This window comes from Callithrix jacchus, chromosome 4, assembly GCF_049354715.1.
Source record: "Callithrix jacchus isolate 240 chromosome 4, calJac240_pri, whole genome shotgun sequence".
Classification (NCBI taxonomy): Eukaryota; Metazoa; Chordata; class Mammalia; order Primates; family Cebidae; genus Callithrix; species Callithrix jacchus.
The window spans coordinates 81,100,882-81,122,357 of record NC_133505.1 but is presented as its reverse complement, the minus strand read 5'-3'; the positions used below and the strand labels follow the sequence as shown (position 1 = coordinate 81,122,357).

Below are 21,476 nucleotides of genomic sequence, written 5' to 3'. Positions count from 1 at the left end.
TGTCTTGCTTATGAAACAATAAACATGTCATAGTGTTAAAAAGAAGAATATCTTCAGGTATAAGAGTCTAAAATTCAGATTATAGTTTATTTTAATTATTATAAAATGAGCTTATTGTCTCAATTTTCAAACTTATAAAATGAGTTCATTAAAAAAAGACAAGAGTTTCAAGAATTGTCATTAACCACTGTCAATACCAAGAATTCACTATTCCTTTAAGTCTCTTACTCAATACAACATAAACTCCTTACATCCGCCTTTCCTCCTCTTCCTTTCTTCGACGCTTTTCATCTTCTTCACGTCTTTTTCTTTCCTTTTCCATTTCTTCTTGAATACGCCTCAGCCTTTCCGCTTCCTCTTCCTGCTGTTTTTTCTTCTGTAATGCACTGAGGAGTTCCTCTGCGCTTTTAACCAGTGCATCATATTCTTTCTGTATTTGTTCCCGTGTCATCATAGTGGACTTAATAAAATAATAAACAGGCATAAAAGCTTATTTCTTTTGTCGCGCAACAATGAATACACTTAACAATATTGAACTATAAACTTAAAAATGATTAAGATAAATTTTAATGTTTTTACTGTTTACCACAATTTAAAGTAAAAAATTACTCCAATATGCAAATATAGCAAAAACTAGGTAAAACAGTAAGCAATAAGCCCATTATCTTTGCTATACTGTTTGTACATTAAATACTATTCAAAAAACTTTTTATGTTATCTCTGCACACAAGTATTAAACATTAATATCTACAGGTATACTGTTGTTAAAAATTATTTATAGGCTGGGAACTGTGGCTCACGCCTGTAATCCCAGCACTTTGGGAAGTCAAGGAGGGCAGATCACCTGAGATCAGGACTTCAAGACCAGCCTAGCCAACATAGTGAAACCCTGTCTCTACTACAAAAAAATACAAAAAATTAGCTGGGCGTGGTGGCACACGCCTGTAGTCCCAGCTACACGGGAGGCTGAGGCAAGAGAACTGCTTGAACCCGGGAAGCGGAGGTTACAGTGAGCTGAGACTGCACCACTGCACTCCAACCTGGGCAACAGAGTGAGACTCTTGTCTCAAGGGAAAAAAAATTTTCTTAAGTAATGATCAGCTAATTTAGCAAGAGTTTACTACTAGTCTTTTATAATAATGTTCAAACAGTACCTAGAGCATATTTAATAAATTACTAAATACATCTAAAATTATTGGATGATTTTCCTAAGTTAGTGTTCAAAAAATGTAGGTGAGTTAATTCTAATTTATAATGATACCACATAAACAAGGTATCATTGTTTATAATCTTGACAGATTTGTAAAATCAGCTAAGTCTATTTATAGAATTTTCATTTTCCTCCAGATCTTTTTTACTTTCTACCTCCAAGATTACCATTGTTTACATAATATATCTGCAGAAAATATAAAACACTCACTTTAAGACATTTATTAAATCCCACATACTTGCATTGACCTATGAAACTAACTGAGAGGAAGTATGTATAAAACCCTAAACTATAATTGAGGAAAAGATACAAAGTGTAATTGATGAAATATGAAATATAATTAACAAGCATATAGAAAAGTTTTCAATCCCACTAGTAATCAAATAAATAAAAATCAAAACAAAAAAGGAGCCCCATTATTTTCCTACAAAATTGGAGAGGAAATTGCTACTTTCACAACATTAACTGTTAAATTACAGTTAATATATATACTATAAATTACATTATAGTATCTGTGAAGATAATATATTAACATGGATAAGTATATAACATAATGGCAGAGATACAAATTGAAGTGTGTATTATGATAAGAACTATGTAAATATGTACAGAAAATAAGGCTGTAAAGTAAGTAAAATTATACTGTAAAAATAAAAGTAAAAATATACTGTGATATATAACAGTGTATTAACCGAATTTGTTAATGTGGAGGTATTAAGTTTTTTTGGTGGTTTCTCCATTTTTTTTTTTTTTTTTTTTTTTAGCCAGGGGTCTCACTGTCACCCAGGTTGGAGTGCAGTGGTGCCATCTCTGCTCACTGCAACCTCCACCTCCCAGGCTCAAGCAATCCTCTCACCTCAGCCTCCCTGGTACCACAGTCTCATGCAACCATGCCCAGCCAGGTTTTTGCATTTTTAGTGGAGACAGGTTTTGGTCATGCTGCCCAGGCTGGTCTCTAACTCCTGAGTTCAGGGGATCTGCCTCAGCCTCACAAAGTGCTAGGATTACAGGTGTGAGCCATCACATCTGGCCTCCAAATTTTTTATAACATTATATTACTTACTTACTTACTTATTTATTTAGAAACAGTGTCTTGCTCTGTTGCCCAGGCTGGAGTGCAGTGGTATAACCTCAGCTCACTGTAACCTCCGCCTCCCGGGTTCAAGCAATTATCCTGCCTCAGCTTCCCGAGTAGCTGAGACTACAGGCACATGCAACTACACCCAGCTACTTTTTGTACTTTTAGTAGAGATGGGGTTTCACCATGTTGGCCAAACTGGTCTCAAACTCCTGACCTCAAGTAATCCGCCCGCCTCAGCCTCCCAAAGTGCTGGGATTATAGGCATGAGCCACCATGCCCGGACACTTTTCTAATTTAAAAATTAGTTTCTAAAAGTAGAAAAGCATGAAACAAATTAAAGTATTTGGATTAATCCTCATTGAGTCATGATTATGTAAAAGCTCACCAATAAAGTGTGGTATTTTAGTTGTTCGTTTGTGAAAGGAACTTTTTTTTTTGTATGTGAGTATGTGTTTTATGTTTTCTTTTTTCGTCAACTTTTATTTTAATTTCAGCGATGCATGTGCAGGATGCGCAGGTTTGTTAAACAGGTAAATGTGTGCCATGCTGGTTTGCTGCACAGATCATCCCATCACCTAGGTATTAAGGTAGGGGGAATATCTTTCTTAGCAACAGAAGCAATGGCATAAAAATTGTCTTCTTTAACTTTTTGCTATGAAATTTTTCAGAGTTGAGGTAATAATGATGAGCATCTACTTGCCATCGAGTCTCAACACATTTTGTATTTTGAAAAAACAAGGATGTTTTCTATAAAATTTCAATACCAATAAAAAGATATTAAATTATATTAAAAAAGTCAAAGTCATTTGGGTTAAAATTTCTTACCTTAATTTTGGCCATCAAAGCATCAATAGAAATTTCCAGATCCCTGATCTGTTTATTCACCTCTGGTTTTCCATCTTTCAACACACTGACTACCTCATTAAATTTATCAAGTCGTTTTTTCAGTGTGCCCACTTTAACCAGGCCATCAATGCTGTAAAAATAATATTTTGTTAGAGTTTAATTTCACTTCCATTTTCAATATTATCTAGTATTCCCTTTTTCAGATCTCTTGTTGAAGGCTAAACAAAAACAAATATGAGCGTGAATGACACTGATGCCTGTCAATGGGATTACAGCCTTCTACAACTTGGAGAATTCAAATCATAGAGGAACTTAAAGGAGTCATCTAGCCTCTCAGAAAAGGTATGATGGATCAACAGATATTCAGACTTTCATTTTAAAAAGTCTTAATTAAAAATGAGAGAGTCAAGTAACAAATAATGACTAATTTATAATGGGACAATGTAATTCCTACTGATAATCTTGAAAATTATAGTAAACATATTAGTGAGGTTTTTTTTAATGTCACCTTGACACTACCAAGAAACTCAAATAACTACAACAATACAAATAAAACAGCTGCTCCCAACCACTTATTTCTTATTTTATAGTCTTTATACATTTTTGTATGCCACTTCAAATCCTTTTAATAGAATGAGGCAAGTAATGAGGTAATAAATGAATTAACTGATTTCAGATACTACAAATAAAAGACCAATAGATCATTTTACAAAGAACATGAAAAAACTCCTTGAGTATCCAAACTGCTTTTTATTATGACCTTACTGTCATTTTATATTACAGTAACTAGGTTTCGTAGAGTTCTTTTTAGGCACTATTCATCTTACCGAGGTTTGTGTCTCCTCTTGCAAAGCCACATTCGAATAGTTTTTTGCATTTTAATGCAGGCTTCAGCTCGATATTTTATTTTGTTTTTCACTATGTTTAAGAGTAAAATAAAATGACAGAAAATTATTCAGTTTAAATTTGACATATATTTAAAAACTCATTTTCACAAAGTATTTCTCAAAAAACATGAAATCTTGATGACCATATTATTTATATTAGATATCAAAATCAAAAGTTTTAACATTTCTTTCTTTTTTTTATTGACAGACTCTTGACCCAGGCTGGAGTAAAATGGCATGCTTGGCTCACCGCAACCTCCACCTCCCAGGTTCAAGTGACTCTCATGCCTCAGCCTCCTGAGGAGCTGGGACTACAGGCCACCACGCCAGGCTGATTTTTGTATTTTTATTAGAGCTGGGGTTTTGTCATGTTGGTCAGGCTGGTCTCAAACTCCTGACCTCAAGTGATCCTCCTACTCGGTCTCCCAAGTACTAGAATTACCGGTATGAGCCACCACACCCAGCCAGTTTTTAAATTTCTCTAAAAGATATTGAAACTGCATTTGCAAAAAATTACAACTAACGAAATTATGTAAAAGAGATCTGACCTAACCAACACCATCTTGCTTCTAACCTTTTATTTGGAAAATGATGGGAAAAAGAGATTCTGCTCTCTTTTTTCTTTTCATATTAATAGTTCTCTTTTTATGTGTATTCACAATTGTCTAACAAAATACCTCAAAAATAATCTTTGTTTGCATGATTCTTTTTCATTAGGGCAAAAGAATTTTCCTTTTCTACTAATAAGAAAAAATGTACTAAATTCTTTTCACGTGCCTAGCACTATTTCAGGTACTCTGATGAGTATGAGGGGCAACTATAAATGTAATAAAGTTACTGATTCCCACACAGCTCCCAACAATTAAAGGTTTGCCATAGATCCTTAAGTAATCCCAGAATGTTCTGTCCCTCCCCTTTGTTTTGGGCCAGCTATGTAGCCGGCCAAACCACACACAAAGAGCAGCTTAGTCCAGTATATCCAAGGGGTTTGAATTCCTGACCCCAAAAACACAATTCCAAAAGCCATAATCCCAAATGTTGAAATCCCAAAAGATCAAAATTCCTAGATTAAAATCCCTAACATCTAAAATCCTAAAAATCACAATTGCAGGAATCATAGAATTTCAAAAAGAGCAGTCTCATGAAGAAAATTAATATTAACATATTCTCCAAGAAGAATCATGTCCTAAAAGAAAAAAAGCACCTATTATTCATGGTGCAAGACTTCAAAAGATAAAGACTGAGAAAGACAGCCAGCTCTTAAGGACTATCTCCATGCAAATACCCATAATCTATCCCTGTAATACACTTTTTTGTATGTCAAACTTTCTTTTTAGTTTTGGGAATTTTTTTTTCTTTTTGTTTTTATTTTCACTATCTTAAATTGTCAGCATTTTTTAAAGAGTTCTAATTTATTGTATTCAGTTACTGCAAATTTAACTCCATGAAAATACATTATCACAACATTTACTTTCTGGGTAAACACTGTGTATGTACATAAAAACACTGAAACTTCCTCAATAAATGAACAGATGTCCTTTATCAAACATCTGCATTTGTAAGAGAGAGAATTTCTTAAGATGTCAGCTATCTGGGTAACTACAAATGCAGTGGTGACACCATGGTTTTTGACTGATCTTATCAAAAGATAGCTTGTTCACCACAGTATTTCAGATGACCACAGTAAAAACGCTGGGTGCACAATTACCAACCACAATAATACGTGTTTATGCATTTCACCTTTTGACATACTTCTTTATGAATATGGTTTGTTTGCTCCATGCAACTATTGTTAGTATGTGTTTATGCTTTCAAAAATATATACGTTGTCATTGCCTGTTTTATTGTGTAAAGTGGCCTATAAAGAGTTCTGTCATGTTTTTATATGTTTCTCAAATCCCCTTTTAAAAATGTAAATAAATATCTTTTAACAAATATTTGTATTATTTTTTACAGAATCCTAAATTTGGTACTTTGATCTTTTAAGATTTAAACTTTTGGGATTATGGTGTTCAGGTAGGAGAAGAGACTGAAACAGAAAACTGAAACACCATTTTACATGATCTTGAAAGACATTCAAATAATTTAGACTTTATCTTTTATGAAAGGAAAGTCATAAAAGGCTTCTAGTTTAGAGAGATCTCTGAGAAACCAGGAAAACCAGTCTGGGAAATACAGAAATTATTACGCAAAAGCAAGAAAAGGACTTCACCTATGGCACTGGCAATAAAAAGAAAGCAATGTATAGTATTTGGAGGAAGAATCAACAGGATCTGGTGACTGATAATATTTCAGCCATAAGAAAGGAAAGTGAATTACAATTGGAATTTTGGGGGGCATGTGTACTGTAGATGCCATGCAGTCAGAAAGAAAAGCTGTGGTTTAAGTCTGAGAGATTAGGGGATGGTGGGGGTTGCAGGGAGGAGAGAAAAGAATCAAGACAGTGAATTCTGTTTTGTTAGGACACTATGAAACAGACACTCCTGTAACACATTTGAATAAAGAAAATAAGTATCATACACTCAAAAAGAGAAGGAACATCTACAGATAGTAGCTTATCACATACTATACATGAGGTGTTGCTTGAGGAATCTAGGACCCAATGTGAACAAAAGTCTCAGCATCCTCTCTGAGACAGCTTTACAACACTCCACAAACCACCTTAAAACAATGAAAGCTCCTAAAGTGTGAAGAAAAATACCTACATTTGATGACTGAGAGTGAGCACCACTGAACTTTCTTCCAGCGACTGCAGATGAGCCAGTGATTAACTCTTTTAACCAACTGTGCTAAATGGTCAGGGTCAGACTTCATGATCTGATCAAATTCTGCAAACTAGAAAGTGAAATAATTTAATATCAGAATTAAAAGATAAGTGTATTTAAACACACAAAAGACATGAAGCAAACAGAATTCAAATCCAAAATCTAACTGTCTGAAAATGGTCACATGCCAATTACATAGGCCGTGGTAGAGAATACAGCAAACTCAAATATACTTGGTCACATTTTGCTTCCTTTCTCCAGGAGCTTTTCTGGAGCTAAGGGAGGTTACTTAATGCCAGGTAGCAGATTCAATAACAAAAATGGGGGAAAAAATCTTAAATGACTTTTAAATTATAGATGGCTGGCAAGAAGACTTTATTGAGAAAAGAATGAAAAAGGCTGTATCTCTGAATGGGCTCACCCACATTCTCAGATATCCTCATGGAGCTTTTAAAAAGTGCAAATTAGCTATATAACACCAGGTACCACCAAAATTATTCAGTCTCTCCCAATCCCGATTATCCATCCTTAAACTTTTTTTTTTTTTTGGAGAAACTCTGTCACCCAGCTGGGGTGCAGTGGCGAAGTCTTGATCACTGCAGCCTCAACTCCCCAGGCTCCAGCAATCCTCCCACCTCAGTCTCCCAAGAAGCTGGGATTACAGGCATGCACCACCACACCTGGATAATTTTTGTATTTTTTGTAGAGTCGAGGTTCTGCCTTGTTGCCCCAGGTGGTCTCAAACTTCTGGAACCAAGAAATCTCACTGCTACAGCCTCCCAAAGTGCGGGGATTATAGGCCTGAGCCACAGCACCCAACCCCCATTTCCATTTGAACAGAGATGAGAAATTGCTACTAAGTGACAGACAACACAAATAAAACAGCTACTAGGCTCTTACTTAATAAAATACATTAATTCCATTATATACCACAAAATTCCCTAATGATTTCAATCCTTTACCAAATATCGCACTATAATATTAAGAATGTCAAAAATCCATCAACCAATATAATGGCTTCTTATAGTCAAAATTAAAGGTAATATAACTAGAGTAAAGATATTTAATTCTTTGTCTTAAGCTTTCAATAAATATTTCTGACTACTTTTTCTGGAGGTTAAGAAAAAGTGCTTTCTCTGTGAGACTATTAGTTCTCAAATAATTACTAAAGCTCTAAAACAAGTTTGTCCAAGCTGCAGTCCAAACTTTGAATGTGGCCCAACACAAACTCATAAACTTTCTTAAAACATTATAAGAGTTTTATTGTAATTTTTTCTTTTCTTTTTCTTTTTTTTTAAGTTCATCAGCTATTGTCAGTGTTATTGTATTTTATGTGTGGCCCAAAACAATTGTTGTTCTTCTAACGTGGCTCAGGGAAGCCAAAAGACTGGACTCTCATGCTCTAAAATAAATGTGGAGCTTACAACAAATATGTATGCTTAAAGCTAAACAAATTGTTAACATTATATATTCTCTTCCTCTCAACTTTTTTTTGTCTTTTCAGGGAAATGGTTTGGGGCCCCTGGAATGAAAAAGTCCAGGAAAGTACATATATTGGTAATGCATACATATATTTCACCTCATCTCCAAAACTGTATAACCAGATTTATTTATTGTGATTAATTCATCCTTCAAGGCACAAGAGATATTTCTTTTTTTTGGGGGGGTGGGGGAGGAAGGCAGGAAGGGAGGGAAGAAGGACGGTAGGGAGGAAGGAAGGGATGAAGGAAGGAAGGAAGGGGGGAAGCATGGAGGGAGGGAGGGAGGGAAGGGAAGGAAGGAAATCAAGCAATGAGAGAGACATTGCTGACCTGGATCTAGAGGTTTACAAGTTGATTTCTTTTTTTTTGAGAGAAGGAAAGAAAAAAAAAATAAGTAAAGGAGAGGAAGAAAGAGGAAGAAAAAGAGGGAGAGGTGATATTTCTTAATAATTTTGCTAAACAAAACTAATATGGTTGACTTTAAATATAGTAATAGTTATATTTAAAATTATGAGACTGCAATTATTCAGTCAATTATAAACATGTTAGGAATGGTGAAATGTTACTCATAACAAAGACTGTGAATAGAATTTAGATATGTCTCTACTGCATATTAGTTACAAAGGATTCTATAACTCAGTCTCATACCTTCGTATGAGAACCTATGACTACTATAACTATAGGATTATGTGTTGTGTTAGCATAAAAAAATGCTACATTCAAAAGTATTTATACATTCATTCATTCTAGAGCTTGACAGAGATCCAGTACAAATTCCAATCCAATTTCTTATCCCTTATACAACTACCAGACTCTACTGAAACTTGTTCTTACAATAAAGACTCAAAAGTACTGTAAAAATCCCAAATCACTGAATACTAAATTAATACATTTAAGAAAAGCTTTCAACTTATTTAAAATGAACGTCTGTGGTTAGTTAATCCCTAGTTAAGTGAAAAAGTCATTAAGCAATGCTCTCATTCCAACACTTCCAAAGCTGAATAAAACAGTAAAAACTATACACCAGAATATTAAACACTGTAACTTCTCACAAGTAGGGAAAGTATGCAATTCATGCTCTTGGTGACCATATAATTCAAGAATAATACAAATTATTAAATACTTTAAGATATTCACTAACCCTGTTTGTTTTCATGATGTTACTTACAGTTTAAAGTAAAACTATTTACCTTGCCAGGTCTAAAAAACACTTTTGTTAACCCAAACTTGTAGTCAATTTCATTTAAGCCCAAAGCTTTAAACAGAGCCTGAAAAACAAAAATTAAAAAGTTAAATGTCAATAGAAAAACCAAGTTTATAGATAAGAAATTCAATTTGAGTGGCATTTGTACCTTACAAAATAGTCTTGGATCCAATCTTGCAAGTTTATCTGGCATATACTTTTTATACATGTTGTACAGTTCATGAAATGAAGCTCGTGATGGGAAACCACCCTGCATCAAGTCCAAAACAGACACCATACCTAGATTCATGAACGAACACAAGGCATCATCAATCACTGTTCCAAAATAACTTGTGAATGATCAATTTTATAAATTACTGTTTAGAAATGGCCAATTTATGGGAATTTTCAGCAATTAAATGTTATATAGGAAATATATTTATACTCATTATGTCCCAACTTATCCATTACCTAAAACTACTGTAGTCAAATTTCCTCTAAACCCAGTAAGACTCTTTCCTAGAGGCAAATTGTTGGTCTCTAGACAGATCAAGTGTAATTGGGCACAGTGGTTCATGCCTATAATTCCAGCACTTTGGGAGCCCACTATAGGCAAAATGCTTGAGCTCAGGAGTTGAGACTAGACTGGGCAACATGGCGAAACCCCATCTCTACAAAAAAAAAATAGAAAAATTAGCGAGGCATGATGGCGCATGCCTGTAGTCCCAGGTACTCAGAGGGCTGTGAGAGGAGGACTATCTGAGCCAAAGGAGGTGGAGGCTACAGTAAGCCTTGCAGGACACTGTATGCCAGCCTGGGGAGCAAAGTGAGACACTCTCAAAACAGAACAAAACTAAGAAAGAAAAGATCAAGTCTAGTTTCTATTTTTTTTTTCTGTTAGATGACTCTGTGTCACAAACTCAGTATATAAGGCAAAGCCCTGTATTAAACCACTTTCAAAGTCCTGAATTTTAGAACAAAATTCCTGAAAGAATCTCCAAAAAGTAGATACATTCCCAAGTTATCACCAATGCATAAAGCAAATGGAAAAGTAAGAAGAGCTCACTGTTTCACTATAAAGACTGACTTTCACTCACCTCTCAAAGCAACTTGACTACTGGGATGATTACTCTATTAGGTACATATCTATTTTCAGTATAACTCTAATAAGTGGTTAATCTGAGCATTGAGTCAATGAGAGCTTTTCAGGTTAAAAAAAAGTGTGAAATACGCAGGGTAAGTGATGACAAGATTTTTATTTACAAGACCTAGATTTCAGTCTCTAGGACTATTTAAATCAATGAAGAAAATCAGATTATTCAATAGAAAGTATTATGACAAATGGCAAGCCATTTCGAAAACAAAAATAACATTAGATCTTTATCTCATTTCTTATGCCAAAATAAACTCCTGCTGACCAAAAATTTAAATTAAAACAAACTCTAAGACTTTTTAAACCAGTGGATTTTTATTTTAAAACAATCTCACAGGAAAGATGGCCTTTCTAGGCAGTCAAATTGAATTTTAATCTATTTGACTGACAAAGGTATAAACATCGATTAGTACTCAGAGTTGATGACAGTGTAGGAAAACACACACATGCATTCTTAGTAGAAAAGAAAAGCAGCGTGACAATTTTGGATAGCAAACTTGGAAATATCCCTTGGGCTCAGTATATCTATTCCACAATTTTTCACACTTGCGGGCAAAGATATGCACATGGACAATGTCCAGATGTCCTCTGGATCACTGTTGGTAACAGGAAAAATAAACAGAAAGAACTAAAATATCAATTGATTAAATTATGTTGCAGTCATATGATGGGATATAACATTAATTTAAAAGAATAGAGCAGAGCTTAATCTAACCAGTATAAAAAAAATATATTCAAGACATAGAGTTAAGTGGTCACCCCTAAGAACTGAGATTCCTTGCTACTTATATTATTCTGTACTTCTTAATTTGTTACTGTGAATTTTTTACATGAATTAATGAAACACATAAAAGCAATCATTCCTATGGGGGAAAAAAATCTCCAGAACTAGATTTAGCTCTAGGCTCTGCTTGGAGAAAGAAAAGTAAAGTTTGGTTAGTATCATCACAGTTTTTGGCCATTTGAATCAGACAAATACCTTCGGAAATGTACGCATCTAAGTTTCTTGGCTTGCCCTGTAGTTCCAAACTATAAACTTGCTCACAGTTCATTAAGAATTTCATGGTGCTTAGCAAATTACAAAGCCTACAACTGCTTTCTCAGCACTTGAAGTTAGTTTACTCTTAAGATGTTTTGGAGCCTAAATTTTTTTTTTTAAATCACTAAGGCGAATACTCTGCCTTCTACACATTTCCATGTCCTGGCTTTTACTCTTGGGAGTTTGGTTAGCAGCTTTTTGGTGGAGAGCTGGCTGCTTATACTCACAACTCCTCTTTGCCACAAGACAGGCAGCACAGTCCCAAGGTTACAGAAAAAGAAAACTTGTCTTCTCTCACCTTCCCCTACTTTGCCCTGGTGTTTACCAATTAGAAGATAGTAATTTTAGGGCGGGCATAGTGGCTCACACCTGTAATCCCAGAACTTTGGGAGGTCGAGGCAGACAGATTACTTGAGGTCAGGAGTTCGAGACCAGCCTGGCCAACATGGTGAAACCCAATCTCTGCTAAAAATACAAGAATTAGCCAGGTGTGGTGGTGGGTGCCTGTAATCCCAGCTACTTGAGGCAGGAGAATCACTTCAACCCAGGAGGCAAAGGATGCAGTGTGCCAAGATTGCACCATTGTACTCCAACCTGGGTGACAGAGTGAGACTCTGTCTCCAAAAAAAAAAAAAAAAGAAAGAAAGAAAGAAAGAGAAGAGTAATTTTGATAAAAGATGACTTAAATTTATTAATTCTCTTTAAAATAAAAATGGAAGGGTCATGCTCTGCTCATGTACCCCAAAACCTATAATCCAATAAAAAATTAAAAAAAAAAAAAAAAAAGAAAAATGGAAGGGTCAAGTACAATCCAAAGTTTAAATATCTTTATTATTTTAGAAAGCTTCATAAGTATTTTTATTTCTAGAACTTCTTAATTTTTTCATTTTCTCATCACCTAGCTACATGACTGAAACAAATTACTATTATGATATCTATTATTGGTATTTAAAAAAAATCAAAGTATAATGAATTGGCATTATCTGTTAAAGTGACATGTCTTAAGATGTTGAAATATACTGCTTATTGAAAGAGGAATCCTAGGTAAAGGATTCATCAGTAGCCCATACTCTCTCCACTAATCTAATAGCATATATAGCTAAATCTAAACACATGCAAGTTGCCAGGACACTAGGTCTCACTTAGGAAATAAATGAATTATTATATTACACCAAACAAATCCTAAAGAAGGATTCAAATGGGAAAAAAAAATCACCTTGAGGAAACTATTACAAAAATACATCCCTACTATATGGAGGAATACAGCAGACATGAATTATTTAATTTTCCAGTATTTGCTAGAATTAGTCACAAATAAATCTCCGTATTTTCTACACCGTGCATTCTATTTAACAAATATTTACTGAGTGTAGTATATGCCAGGGAAGCAGGAATGTATGTTTAATCCAAAACAGATGCAGTTCTTTCCTCATGGGGCTTACAGATTAAAGGACGGAAAAACTAAATAATTATACAAATATGTATAAAATGTGTAACTACAACTGTGAAATAAAAGCACCTGAGCTCAGCACCCCAAACTCAGGCTCCTCTCCAAGTTAGGAATATCAAGAAAGGCTTTCATAGGAAGTGATGATCAAGCTGAGATGTGAAAGATAAATGAAAAGGTGTGGCAAGAACATCCCAAACAGAGGAGGTAGCATGTGCACAGTCCCTGTGCTGGGAGGAAACACACAGCATAAAGTCAGGGTGGCGGGAGGACAGAAGGGAGTGAGAGAGTAGAAAGAAATGAAGCTAGGGACACACGGGCCAGGCTCTTTGAGACCTCTTCACCCTAATACTAGTCTGAAGCCATTAGAGCATTTTAAGCAGCAGAAGGACATGATGATTAGAGATGAGTTGTGGAGTGATAATTCTGGATGCACATGAAAAACAGACTGGAGATAGGAGAATACTTAGGAAGCCACAGCAAAAATCCAGGTAAAAAATGGTGTCAGCTTAGATTAGAGACTATCAGGACACACTGTTTAGGAGGTTACATCAGCAGGACTGGGGAGCCTATCTAAAGGAATATACATTTGTGCTGTTCAACTTGGCAATCACTAGCCACATGCTCTATAGCAGCACATAAGACTGCTTAAATTTAAGTTTTTAAAACATAAAATTAAGGCTCACACCTATAATCTCATCATTTTGGGAGGCTGAGGAAGGAAGACCACTTGAGCCCAAGAGTTTGAGCCTGGGCAACATAATGAGATCCTGTCCCTATAAAAATATTTTTTTAATGAGCTGGACATGGTGGCACATGCCTATAGTTCCAGCTCCTTGAGGCTGAGAGAGAAGGATCACTTGAGCCTGGGAGGTTGAGGCTGCAGTGAGTCATGACTGTGCCACTGCACTCCAGCTTGGGTAACAGAGTAAACCCTGTCCCTGCGCCATCAAAAAAAAAAAATTTTTAATTTAAATTTAAAATTTAGTAACTAAGTCACACTTAGCCACATTTCAAGTACTTAGGAGTCAAATGTGTCTCGTGGCTACTAAATTGACAGATACAGAATATCTTCATTATCACATAAACGTCTTCTCGACAGTACTGACACAGAATGAGAAGAAAAACAGGCCTAATCTGAATCTTGAAAATGGTAACAAGTATCCAGATAGAAGAAAATGACCTGCAGAGAAATCAGGAATGGTCAGAGAATTGAAAAGAAAAGCAGGGGCATACACCGTGTCAGGAACCAAGAAAAGGAAATGTTAAAAGGGTTGGCCAAAGTCAAATGTGGCTATGAAGTCCATTAAAATACGGACTGCAAAAGGGACATGCGCTTCAGAATCAAGGCAATCACTGGTGACCTTCTCAAGGTAGAAGCTGAATTATCCTGGGGTTAAAGAGTAAGTGGAACGCATGAAACTGAGAAAGCAAGAATAATCTATTCTTGGAGAGAAAAGGAACTGGAGAAAAACAGTAAGGAAGAGGAGGTTAGCTGTAAGGGAATGTGGGAGATGAGATTTCAGCAAGTTTAAATGTTAATGGGAAAGATCCATCTCAAAAGAATAGTTTGACAAACATAAACAATGCTGAAGATTCATGAAAAAGTAGGAAGAGATGGCTTCCAAGAAACTATAAGCCTCAACCAGGAAGCGAGGCAACCCATGCTTTCCTAACAGGAGGAAAGGTTAAGTGGTAGGCAGAACTGCTTGGTAGCAGACAGGTGAAGCTTCAGGATTTTTAATAAAGAGGTAAGCCCATCTGCTGGCACAGGTGCAGAGACTTGAGGAAAGCAGGGTCTGACCAGTCTCCACTGAGAAACAAAACATGCTGACCAGGAAAACCTGGCAGGACAGGTTTGAGAGCACTTTAAAGATCAGTGATGATAAATTTGACTGGTGCCAGCCTGTCTTGTCTACCAACCCTGTGCAGACAAGAAGAAAGAACAGAATTACATTCATCAAGTAGCTACAGTTCTGTGAGAGAGGTAAAGGGTAGATCCAGATTTGTGAGGCACCACCACATGTGGCTCTATACTTTTCTTATAATTAAAAAAAATGTAAGATGAAAATTTTATTGCACTGTAAAATAATCAAGATAATGGTGAATTATTTGAAAATACTGAACCTATTAAATTGTATTTGAGCTATCAATACTAACACACACTGACACAGATTATGAAAATACCTGAACACTGAAGCTGAGACAGAATTTGAGCACCTTCAAAGTGGTGGCTTGTCATCTTTAAATTAGGTTTGATGCAACGAATAAAGCTCGCGCCCTAGAAAAATAAAGGTACTTTCCGTTACAATACATGTAGCATCCTCATTTTTGTTTCTATGAATACCTGCAACTTTCAAAGCATATTAACATAAACACATGAACCTGTAAAAGTAATTACTAAAGAACTCAAGGTTGGGCGCAGTGGCTCACGCCTGTAATCCCAGCACTTTGGGAGGCTGAGGTGAACCAATCGCATGAGGTCAAGAGTTCAAGCCCAGCCTGGCCAACATGGTGAAACCCTGTCTCTAATAAAAATACAAAAATGAGCCAGGGGTGGTGGCAGGCGCCTGTAATCTCAGCTACTCGGGAGACTGGGTTAGGAGAATTGCTTGAACACTGGAGGTGGAGGTTGCAGTGAGTTGAGATCACTGTACTCCAGTCTAGGTGGCAGAGCAAGACTTCATCTCAAAAAAAAAAAAAAAGAACTCAAAATTTTATAAGCATACTTTTTCTGCTTTAAAGTTTACAATAATTTTTTGCATTATTAATTAATACTACAAAAATATTACATTTTAGATTCGAATGTCAAAAACTATAAAAAGAAAAGTCTTTCACTGTAAAGTTTAACACATTTAATTGTTTAACACATTTAAACAATACATTTTGCAGGCTGAAACACATGATTTTATTCTATATTTAAATGTATTTATATATGCCGTATTTCTATGATAAGAAAATTTCCCTATGACAAAAGGAGTAAATAAAATTATGCCCCTTAAGACTTTAGGCCAAAGTGTAAAACAAAACAGAACAATATTCTCAATCATTCTATTTCAAAAATACACAGTAGGTCCCTAAGCTGCACTGTTGCAAATTTTAACATTTTGTTTGTTAAACAATATTTTTTAAAGCTTAAAGGCATTCTTTTGGAATCAATTATCAAAATATGCTGAATGAGGTAGAAAGAATACTGATTACGTATATAATGAAATGTACTGTTGAATTCTAAAGCTAATAATTAGACATCCAAATAACTGTTTCTCTTCCAAGTAGTGACCTTGTAAAACTGAATAATTATTTCAACAATGATGCTGACCACCAACACTTTTATTTATTTATTCATTTTTTGTTTTTAATTTTTATCTTTGAGACGAGGTCTCGTTCTGTCATCCAGGCTGGAGTGCAGTGGCATGATTTTGGCTCACTGCAACCTCCATCTCCTGGGTTTAAGTAATTCTTCTGCCTCAGCCTCCCAAGTAGCTGAATTACAAGCGTGCTCCACCACACCCAGCTAATTTTTGTATTTTTTAGTAGAGATGGGATGCCACCATATTAGCCAGGCTAGTCTCAAACTCCTGACCTCAAGTGTTCCATCTACCTTGGCCTCCCCAAAGTGCTAGGGATAACAAGCGTGAGCCTCTGCACCCAGTCCACAAATACTTTCAGAACACATTTTAGAAATTTTTTTGTTCTATAAATCACAAGTAATCTCATAATTTTGGGGCAGCACCCTATCTAAGAAATAAAAATAAAATACTATCTTCATCAGACTTGGTTTTAAAAGATACATGGCCTTAAGAGATACATATTTGCAGCCAACAAGAATATTTAAAAGATTTTTAATGGTTCCAAAAATAAATTTAACAGTAAGTTAGGCAACAGTAACACTGACAAAATAAATGTCTGGCTACTCAAAATGACTATTTGAAAAAGATGCATACACAGGTTCTAACTAGGTGCTATGGCTCATGCCTGAAATGACAGGACTTTGGGAGATCAAGTCGGGCAGATCAATGAGTCCAGAATTTCAAGACCAGCCTGGGAAACATGGCATAACCTCATATCTACAAAAAATACGAAAATTAGCCAGCCATGGTGGTGCATGACCGTAGTCCCAGCTACATGGGAGGCTGAAGTGGGAGGACCAGTTGAACCTGAGAAGCAGAAGTTACAGTGAGTTGTGATTGTGCCACTGCACTCCTGTCTGGGAAAGAGAATGAAACCTTGTCTCAAAAACAAAAACAAAATCTCAAGTTCTGTGGATTTGTGTAAAAAGTAAGTTTTACTTTGGAATCATGCTTTATTTATATAAACCACATAGTAAATTTCTATGTTGTTTTTCTTAAGAAAATCGAAAAAAAATAATTACTAAAAGAATCACTAAAATGTATAGTTAAAAAACAGGCTTCTAATAAATTGTCCCTCTATAATGGGGCACAAAAATATTTTTTCCATTTTTTTCCACATCAACATTGCCATGTCTGGAAAATGTTACTGTAAGAGTAATAAAATGATACTGAATTACATGCCTAATCTTTAATCCTAAAAAAAAAAAAAGTTCTTCTCTTCAATTACTATTTTCACCTTCCTGAAACTATCAGATAATCCTTTAATTTTTAAATAGCCAAAAATTCTATATATTCATAAAATAATCTGACTTCACATACATATTTGATGTTTCTTCATAAAAAACCTAATGAAAATGATAACCATTTTTAAAAATAATTTCTTAAAATAAGGGAACTTAGTTTAAAATTTATTTTTAATTAGTACAGGGTTACTATGCCTACTTGCATAATTACTAATAGTTTTAGATGCCCATTAAAAACACAACCTGTTTTCTTTTTAGTTGTACTCACAGTACTTCGAAGTTTATCCAGAAGCAAATTTAACTGTGTCTGTGAAAGAAAGGAAATCAGTTTATTATTTCAAAAAGCCAAAGTACACAGCATCCTGAGTTAATATTAGCTTTCCAGTATTGGAATAAAATAACATGCAATAACATCCAAATACAACACATTCCAGTTCAACAACCTCCTGTACACAATGTCTTTAACAGACAACATCATGCAAAATGGCTAATGTAATGCAAGGACAATAACTTACACAGAAGTCGTATAATTAAGACTGAAAATCAGCAGTATTAAACAACATACACACATACTTGCAGATGTACAGGCAATGAAGGAAGTAAACAAAAATACTGAGGATGCATTTAATAAGACTCAATAGCACAGTATTTGAATGTGGCAAACTGTAGTTTGTGTCACACACATCAAGAATGAAGATATATATTAGGATTGTTTTATGGAATACTTAGCATAAACCAGATTGTCCTGCCTAGCTATAGAAATCCTCTTTAACTCTTTAAAACATTTTAATTTCAATTATTTTTAAACACCTGGATGATTTTCTCAAAAAAAAAAATGACGATGAACACTTCATCTTACTATGCTTTCTTGTTTTTATAACATTGATTTTAATGTACAGTGGTTCAGTGTATCAAAATCATTTATTTGTCTTCCTACTCTGCAAAGTAAGTTAATTATGTAAAATTTTTCTACCTGGATTTTATACTGAGATACTTACACTACTTACAAAAGACAAACTAAGATGTTAATTTTTAAACTAACATATTGTATTAATCATAGCTATACTTAATTGATGATAAGTATAGTTTACTGAATGCCATTTTGAGTCAGACACTGCTCAAAGCTTTTCACAGGCATTATTATGTTTAATCTAATTAAGGATAGAACACAACAATCCTAACTAAGGACCTCATTTTACAGGTGAAAGCATTGAGGTCCAAGAAAATAAATAACTTGCCCGAGATTATAGAGCTAATAATGGCCGTCGTGACTCCAACATCAGCCTGACACCAAATTTTATTTTCCTATGAGTGATACTACAACAGTATATATCACATACACTGAGAGGCTTAAGTTATTAAAATGAAATGGTTTTCTCATTGAATTAAAAAAATAGAGTTGTATCTCACTTATCTAGTTGACAGAGTTCTGACAACCTTAATCAATCTGGACCACCATGCCTGAAAAGTATAAAAGTGACTAATTTGGAAAGGAAATAACTTTCACAAAGTCCAGACTCCTTCATCCCCAGACTAAGCTCAGTATTCTCCAAAAAAAATGGAGATGAAGTCAGAAGAACAGAAGCATCAAAATAAACTTTTAGCAGCTAAGAGGGAACAAAGTCAACTATCAAAGAACAGTCAAGATATGGCTTAAGAGTAAAAACCTCAGGCAACTCATGCTTCATTTCTATTTTATTTTTACATGAAAGGATACAAATATTCTTATAGGATGACTTTTTCTAAAACACTAACAGTGGAGGGTTTATGTTTCAATAACCTGAAAAGGGCATTTTCCAGTAGAAAATTTCTGGTTTCCAGTGACGTTGGATAACTGAAATATTACTGTATATGATAGCCTGTTTTGTGTTTATTGCCTTACATACTTCATTTTAATTTAATGTGCTATTCTACTATATTTAAAATTAAGAATCCATTAATATTTCATTTCAAAGTATCTCAGAGAAAAATGTTAAATATTTTATTATTAGTATAACTCAGCTATAACTTTCAGTGGCTTAATGTAAAAACTACATTGTATTAAATATAAGCAATTATAAGAAGTTTCAAGGCTCAACATAAAAAAGTTATGTAATCCAAAGAAAACTGTTAGGAAGGTTTATGTTTTTATTTATACTATCTAAAATTTTAAGTATGTTCTTATCAGTAATACTATGATAATATTAGAATGGGAATATACGTAGTGACATCCATTTCATATAGGCAAATATACTATTTTTAAACTCATCTGCTATCAAATGTCTATTCAGAAATAGAAGTATATTCAAATAAGAACAAAAAGATTGCTCACTGAGAGAATCAGGAACTCATAATTAATGTAACTTACAACAAAATTCAAGGCTTTATTCAGTTACCTAAAAATGTATTATGAGTTTTTCCCTATATTTATGTTTAAGCTTTAAAAAAAAATAGTTCTTATAAACGTAATTTTATCAATTTAGTTAGAGCCTATTTCAATCCAAAATAAATTTGAGGAGGCTTATACTATCAGTATCATAATATTCTGAAACTTAAATCTTTTTCCTCATTACATTATTTTAAATATTTAAAGTACATATAATGAAAGGCAAATATATTGTTTTGCTTTATGTAAATGTAAATATGTAACTATATATAACAATAATACTTTGTAAATATATATGTAAATATAACAATACTTTGTGGAATTATATAAGAGAGAAATTAATTCACACTTTTTTTTGTTCTACATATTATAGTTTGTCATTCATTAAACTCATAACATCACAAATTTTAACATTATTTTTTCTACACTAACTACTCAACAACTAGAACCGATTAGTAGTGTTCTGTTTCTAAGACAAACCTTATGCCATTCCTTGTCAGACCCTGGAGAATAAATTCCTGATCCAAAATTAATATAACATATGAAATATTCTTCCATGTTAAATAAGCAATTTGAAAAGTTTGCCACACCTAAGTGCTTATCTTTAACAGAAGTTATTAAAAGCTTTAATCAAATTTTAGTGTAATATGCGCACCCAAAATGCCACTGTGAGAGAAAACACATTGAAAATGAATTACAAACTGAATCATTAACTTGAGATGGGCTCTTTTTAACATGGCAGCCACTTTATAAATAGGAGTCCATGAAGGTGATCATTTACCTGAAGCCCCTGGCTGTGCCTGCTTTTCCTCTCTCAACTCAACTAGTCCTCTCTAGCCATCCCGAGCTGGACTACTCCAGCTAAAACAAAACTGCTGAATGAGGAAGGAAACAGAAAACACATGGGAAAGAGAAGGTTTGAAGGTCAACCAGACAGTATGCAGAAGCAAGAACATTAGGAGAAGCAATCAGGTATGTTAAGAACCAAGAATGAACACATTCAGAAAATTACAAGCATTTCTGTATGTTCAATTACTAGGCCTACATTATGATATTTCACATACAAATATCAACAATGCAGGGTCTGTTCTTGAACTTCACTGTGAGATTTCTGACAGTGATCTACATTATCCACTTTAGAATATAAAACAGTAACTTCATTTTAAACATAGTAAAAAAAAATTTAAATAACATGTATACCTTAAACTTGTTTCCCACACTGATGAAGCTTAGTTTTCCCGCTTTTTGTTTAGTATCTTTGTTGTTATTTGTGGATGATTCAAATAATTCCCGTATAAACTTATCTCTGGATTCACATATTAAGGATTCAAGAGACATATGTAAAGCATCATTATTTTTCTCCACAAACTGGGTCTGAAAAATAAATTAAACAGGAATGTTTCTGTCCATCTTGTGATAACATCA

General features: G+C 34.4%; 1 protein-coding gene across 9 annotated transcripts in view; it reads right to left on the bottom strand.

The window, feature by feature from the left end:
* Nucleotides 1-21,476, bottom strand: part of MYO6 (myosin VI) — a 162,626-nt gene that overhangs the window by 28,079 nt on the left and 113,071 nt on the right. For 7 of the 9 annotated variants that reach the window (XM_008994687.4, XM_078369587.1, XM_078369588.1 and 4 more), the window contains exons 18-26: nucleotides 21,252-21,425; nucleotides 17,955-17,993; nucleotides 15,280-15,373; nucleotides 9,623-9,753; nucleotides 9,461-9,538; nucleotides 6,730-6,859; nucleotides 3,965-4,055; nucleotides 3,117-3,267; nucleotides 252-460 (exon numbers count right to left, since the gene is read on the bottom strand). In XM_008994687.4, coding sequence (XP_008992935.1) covers nucleotides 252-460; nucleotides 3,117-3,267; nucleotides 3,965-4,055; nucleotides 6,730-6,859; nucleotides 9,461-9,538; nucleotides 9,623-9,753; nucleotides 15,280-15,373; nucleotides 17,955-17,993; nucleotides 21,252-21,425 — 1,097 coding nt within the window. Of the gene's footprint in view, nucleotides 1-251; nucleotides 461-3,116; nucleotides 3,268-3,964; nucleotides 4,056-6,729; nucleotides 6,860-9,460; nucleotides 9,539-9,622; nucleotides 9,754-15,279; nucleotides 15,374-17,954; nucleotides 17,994-20,832; nucleotides 20,927-21,251; nucleotides 21,426-21,476 lie in introns of those variants that run through there. The other 2 variants (XR_013534335.1, XR_013534336.1) reach the window with 2 other exon arrangements.